The 6,000-nt window shown below is 39.5% G+C and overlaps 1 protein-coding gene across 1 annotated transcript in view; it reads left to right on the top strand.

Moving 5' to 3' along the window:
* Nucleotides 1–1,356: 1,356 nt before the first annotated feature.
* EIF3H (eukaryotic translation initiation factor 3, subunit H) overlaps nucleotides 1,357–6,000 on the top strand; it is a 119,293-nt gene continuing 114,649 nt past the window's right edge. The window contains exon 1 of the mRNA XM_012648620.1: nucleotides 1,357–1,507. Coding sequence (XP_012504074.1) covers nucleotides 1,376–1,507 — 132 coding nt within the window. The 5' untranslated portion in view covers nucleotides 1,357–1,375. The remainder of the gene's footprint in view (nucleotides 1,508–6,000) is intronic.

The following is a 6,000-nucleotide window of genomic DNA, read 5'->3' on the forward strand; positions in this document are numbered from 1 at the left end:
TTTTCTTTTTCCCCTGGAGATGAGTTTGTCCTTGGCATGTGGTTTTGGCAGGAACTGAGGTGGGAAGCTCACACCCTGCTGTCCACTTAGGGCTCTTGAAGGCTGTGAAACAAACTCTTGGAGATAACAAGTTAGGCTTAAAGAGGAGTTGAGTCCAGGTGTTTAATCAAACAAAACAAAGGGGATGGGATAGTTGTGCTGTGAGTTTTCTCTTCAAAGGGGCAGTTATATGCTGTGAGTTTATTTCTCTTACTTTCTGTTGATAGTTTATTTTCCTCTGTTAGATAGGTTATTAGTAAGGCCACCTTTCATATACTTGAAAACAATGGAAATTAGCTTTCCATTTTGTAGTGTTGGGAACTTGTCAGTGTAACCATTTCTGCTCCCAGATTGAAATACAGCTCCAGACCCCCAATAGCAAAAACAACAAAGACTTCAGGGCAAGATATGCCCTTCATTGGTGTATCCACTTCATCAATCCTGAATGAATTGTATTGTACGTATTGATTGAATGAGTAAACATTTCAAACATAAGGGCTAGAAAAAAGTTATTTGGAAGCAGAGAATGCTTTAAATTGATTATTTAAAATGGCTTTTCACAGCTGTCACATATTCTTTTTAAGACTTGGGACGTGTATTTCAGAGTAATGTGTCCTAAGTCAGCATGAATTGTAGAAAATATATTCTGCGTCATCCTTCAACACGGCCTTTGCCTTTCCCTGTCGCAGGAAAGGAGGCAGGGATGCATATGATAACTTACTTGGTACTTTACTCATCTAAATCCCTACATGAAACTAACGACAAAAGGCTATTAGTTCCGGTAATTCTGATCAACGTTTCTATGTTTTAATTAATTTCTGTATAATCTAAGTGGCTAGAGACAGCTATCTAAAATTACTTAAGACAAGCTGTGCAATACCGGCTTGCCAGTAATAAACAGAATATTGAGCAAATCACGTCTCAAGTTTCCTACTGTGTATAATGGTAGTTAGTACAGCCCTTGAGTTAACAAGATTAGAAATGAAAATTTAAAAAATTAGAACTAAAAACATTTTTACGTAAGAGACGCTACAGAAATGCGAGCTATAATGTTATTATGATGGCTTGCTTAATGGAGAATGAGTCAAAATAAAGAAAAGTCTCCTTTGGTCTTAAATCAGTCAATGGGCAAGAGCCGAAAACGCATACTACGCGTGCGCAAAGGGTTCCGCCTGGAGCGGGAGTAAGACTGGAAATGAGGAGGGAGGCGGGGCGCCACTTTGGCCGCTCCTCCCAATATCATCCCTCAAACGCCGGCTTGCGAATGACGTTACGCAAGACTTGTACTTCCGCTTCCGGTAACTCACGTTTCTCTTTCTTCCTGTCTCCTGAAAAGATGGCGTCCCGCAAGGAAGGCACCGGCTCTACCGCCACCTCTTCCAGCTCCACCGCCGGCGTTGCAGGGAAAGGCAAAGGCAAAGGTGGCTCTGGAGATTCGGCCGTGAAGCAAGTGCAGATAGATGGCTTGGTGAGTGGGGTTCTGTCTCCGCAGTCCCACGTGGGGAGCGCGGTTTCCAGTCCGGTCCCGCCAGACGTGCTTCCCAGCATTTTCTCTTCTGGGCTTGGTGAAACGGAGTAAAAGTTTTCCCCTAGTACCCGTCTCTTTCATCTTCACTTTTTGTTTGGGAGATGCGACAACCTTTTCTGTCTTTGGACGGGACAGTTGGTGGCTGAGGAAGGGGACCGAGGCTACAGGTTTGTGTGACTGGTTCTTGGGGTCTTGTTTTGAGACGCCTAGGAGAAGAGGAGATTTGGAGAAAGATTTTTCTTGGGGACAAGCAGGTTACGAAGGTGTCGAGAGAAATTTAGGGCCCAATTTGGGGCTTTGGGAAGGGGAGAGTAAGGGAAACTCCACTGCTTCCCTTCTGGGATCTGACGTTTGTAACTTTCCAAGTGGAGATATACTTTTGTAGCCACTCCTTTGAGTTTGTAGTTCATGCTTACCTGAAACCGCATAACTGGAATGGACTCTTCTGTAGTATTGATTCTGAACATCATAAAAGAATATCAAAGAGAATGGTCATAAATGTATCTGGTGGTTAAGGTTTGTGAACTAGAACATGTAAGGAAACGCTTTATAAGAGAATGGAGAGAGCAGGGGAAAAGCAGAACTAGAAAGATGTGAGATTTTATTTCTGTTGTTTCTAAGCAAAACACATTTGTATGATGTTCTAGCTTTAAAAGCATCCTTTCTTGCTTTGATCTCTCTCTTTTTAGATTGTTTTCTATTAGTTCAGACCCCATATTTATAATAAAGACGTATTTTTATATCCACATAAAAATGTTAATTGCAGGGGCTATGTTTAAGTGAAAACTATTGATAATTCTAATCCAGCATATAGTTGAGCCTGTTAAACTGACATAAGTAAAGTGGATAAAAAAGTGTAGCCTGGTGGTTAAGAGCTGATTCAGTCTTCTAGACTCTGCTACTTAACCATCTTCATGACCTTAGGCAAGTTAGCCTTTCCAGGTCTCACTTTCCTCATCTGTCAAGTGGGGATGAGAAGTATTTCTGTCACAGAGTTGTTGTTTGGATTAAATGAAAAAATTTATGTGGTGACCTGTAGTACAGTGTGATTATTATGAGTTTAATATCTGTGGTTGGCACAGATATTCAGGCACAGAAAGATTCAGGCAAGAAATTAACTTTGGAATGCCTTGTTCCATCTGTTTAAGTTTACCTGCATAATACTTTGAAAATGCAATAATGTTTGTTTTTACTGATACTCTGGCTTTCCCTGGCTCATTGGAGGCAGGTGTGTGTTCAGAAATAAATGATGTATCTTTAGAGGTTGCAAATCTCGAAAGTTAATGGATGAGTGGACTTGAATTACACATGTTAAAGTATCACTTATACACTTGGGAAATGTTTAAATCATTTCTTAGAAACATATTTCTTGTAAATTTGCTTATGTCACAAAACCCCTCTTTGAATTACTTAGTTTCTAGAGTTGAAGAGGCAACAGATAGGTGGCATAAATCTATTTGATGGAGGTAAGTTATTCACCAAATACTTAGGACATTCTTCTAAGTGCTGAGCAGTGTCTAACACAGAACAGGGGTAGAAGTACACCAGTAACAGTATCCTGGATGCTTTAGGAGAGATCGTTGAATTAAAAAGAGTGCTGAAGGGGGAGATGGACCAGATTATTTTAAGTTTCTAAAGCAGTCAATGGGCTTAGGAAGGTCAAGAGACTAGTTCTCAATTTTATGTCTTCACAAATTATTATTTTTTTATCAACTCTCTCAGAATTGATTAGTGCTGAGTAGCTGATTACTCCTGTTGACAAGAGATTGATTTATAAACTTCAATGTCAACTTATTAATTTGCTATGGGAGACACACCCTTTCAGTGATGAAAATGTTCATATCTACCAACAGAAGTATCCTTTTTGACTATTAGACTACCTGGAAAATCAGATTGAAAATCAGAAGCTTACCACTGACCACAAAAATCAATCATAATGAGGGAAGGTAAAGGCTGTCAGGGTTATTTATTCCACATTCTTGAAAAGCTTAGTGAATTATCTCTTCACAGTAATGGGTACCTCTCTGCTTTTGTTCTCCACCAGTCAGGTAGGTGTTAACACAACAGATTCTTTTTTTTTTTTTTTTTTTTTTTTTTGAGACAGAGTCTCACTGTGTTGCCCAGGCTAGAGTGCCGTGGGGTCAGCCTAGCTCACAGCAACCTCAAACTCCTGGGCTCAAGTAATCCTTCTGCCTCAGCCTCCCGAGTAGCTGGGACTACAGGCATGCGCCACCATGCTCGGCTAATTTTTTTTTCTATATATTTTTAGTTGTCCGATTAATTTCTTTCTATTTTTAGTAGAGACGGGGTCTCGCTCTTTCTCAGGCTGGTTTCGAACTCCTGAGCTCAAACAATCTGCCCACCTCGGCCTTCCAGAATGCTAGGATTACAGGCGTGAGCCACTGCGCCCGGCCGAAACAGATTCTTAATAATGTCTCTTCCTCTCTGCAGACATTTCCCTTTCTATCATTTAAACAATTTTAGGCAACTAAATTGTGATGCAATTGCACAGTTCTTCTATCTTGATCACTCATTTTAATCATGAATATTTCTGTCACCATATATTATGTAAGGAACATTTAACTCTATGTTCTCCATGTCACATACTGTGCTAAGTACAGGGAATACCAGTTACTGTATAATTTTATTTATTGATTTTTCTTTACATGGAATAATCAAGAACTGTCCACTCTTGCATAATATTTCCACATCGATGTCTTATAGATATACCAGACTGACCAAACATAATTTTTAAAAACTCTTCCCTTTTTTTCTACTCACCTTTTGTATCTTTTTTTCTGTCTTGATTAACAGTGTTACTCTTAGGGAAATAATATTACATATTGGCCAGGAATATGCTGAAGACAGACCTGGATTCAGATTCCTCATTATTTAAAAAAAAATTTTTTTTTAAGACATGGAGTTTCACTGTGTTTCTAGTGCTGGAGTGTAGTGGCCCCATCATAGCTCACTGTAACCTTGAAGTCCAGGGCTCAAGTGATCCTCCTACCTCAGCCCCCAAGTAGCTGGGACCACAGACGTGCACTACCATGGCTAACTTTTTTTGCTTTTTTTGTAGAGACAGGGTCTTACTATGCTGCCCAGGCTGGTCTCAAACTCTGGCCTTAGGTGAGCCTCCCACCTTGGCCTCCCATAGTGCTGGGATTACAGGTGGGAGCCACTGAGATTGAGATTCTTATTCAAGCAGTAAACATGACCTTTGGCAAGGTATTTAAACTTTTTAGGTCTCAGGATTATCCTTTGTAATATGGGGATAATGATAAAGTAGTTACCTTATAAGGATTGTGAGAATGAAATTGTGAGGTATATAAAGTGCTTAATACAGTACATATATCATAGTAAACACTCATTACTGTCAGTGTCTTTGCCACTCTCACCTTTATTAATAATGATTTTTAAGTCATTCTGAATGTCACCTTTGCCAGTGTAGTTTGGAATTGTGGAAAGAGCACTAAACCGGAAATCAGGAGACGTGTGTTCTAGTCTGCATCCACCAGTAATTAACAACACTTCCTGTAATTGTTTTGCTCCAAAGCTACATTCTCTCATCCACAAAGCAATTACCAGTACCTGTTTCAATTTTAATAGTTTATGGTTTTTCACTTTCATACCTGAATCTTGAGTGTTCTTACTAGTATTTGACCCAGTCAATCACTGTCCTGCCTCACAGGGCCACTTACTCATCTTTTATGTTGACATCTTTTTTCTTCATCTGTGAATGTTGGAGTGCCTGAGGGTTTCAGTTTTGGCTTTTCTTACAGTTTCTGCTTGAGACTAGGTAGTGTAATGAAGTAAATAAAAGTGCATGCTCTGGAGCCAGACTGCTTGGTTTGAATCCCAGCTCTAAAATTAGCTGAATGACATTGGACAAGTCTTTGTGTTTCATTTTCCTCATTTGGGTTGTTTTCAGGATTTAAATGGACTTAGTATATGTCAATAACTGGAACAATGTCTGGGACATAGTAAACCAACATTTAAGTTTAATGCTATTATTTGCAGTAGTTATAGTAATAGACTTTCTTTAAGGATTATTTATATTCTGATAGCTCCTAGATGGTATTTCCTGCCACTCTGGAATACCCAAGTGCCTGTTTGACATCACTATTTGGATATGTCATAGGCCTATCAAATTTAACATGTCCAAGATAGAATCATTGACTTCTCCTCAACCCTGCATCATACCACCCTGTATTTCCTTCCTAGCATTTTCCACAGCCTGAAACTATCTTGTTTGTTTTCTTACATGTCTTCCCCACCAGAATGTAAGCTACTCAAGGCAGGGACTATGCATTTTTGCCTGTTGTATCCCCAGTGCTGACCCTGTTAACTGGCATATATTAGGATAAATGAATGAATACATGATTCCATTTTATTAATATTTTTGTACTACTCCTAGTTCATGTCCTGATACC

Source organism: Propithecus coquereli, unplaced genomic scaffold, assembly GCF_000956105.1.
Source record: "Propithecus coquereli isolate 6110/MARCELLA unplaced genomic scaffold, Pcoq_1.0 Scaffold290, whole genome shotgun sequence".
Classification (NCBI taxonomy): Eukaryota; Metazoa; Chordata; class Mammalia; order Primates; family Indriidae; genus Propithecus; species Propithecus coquereli.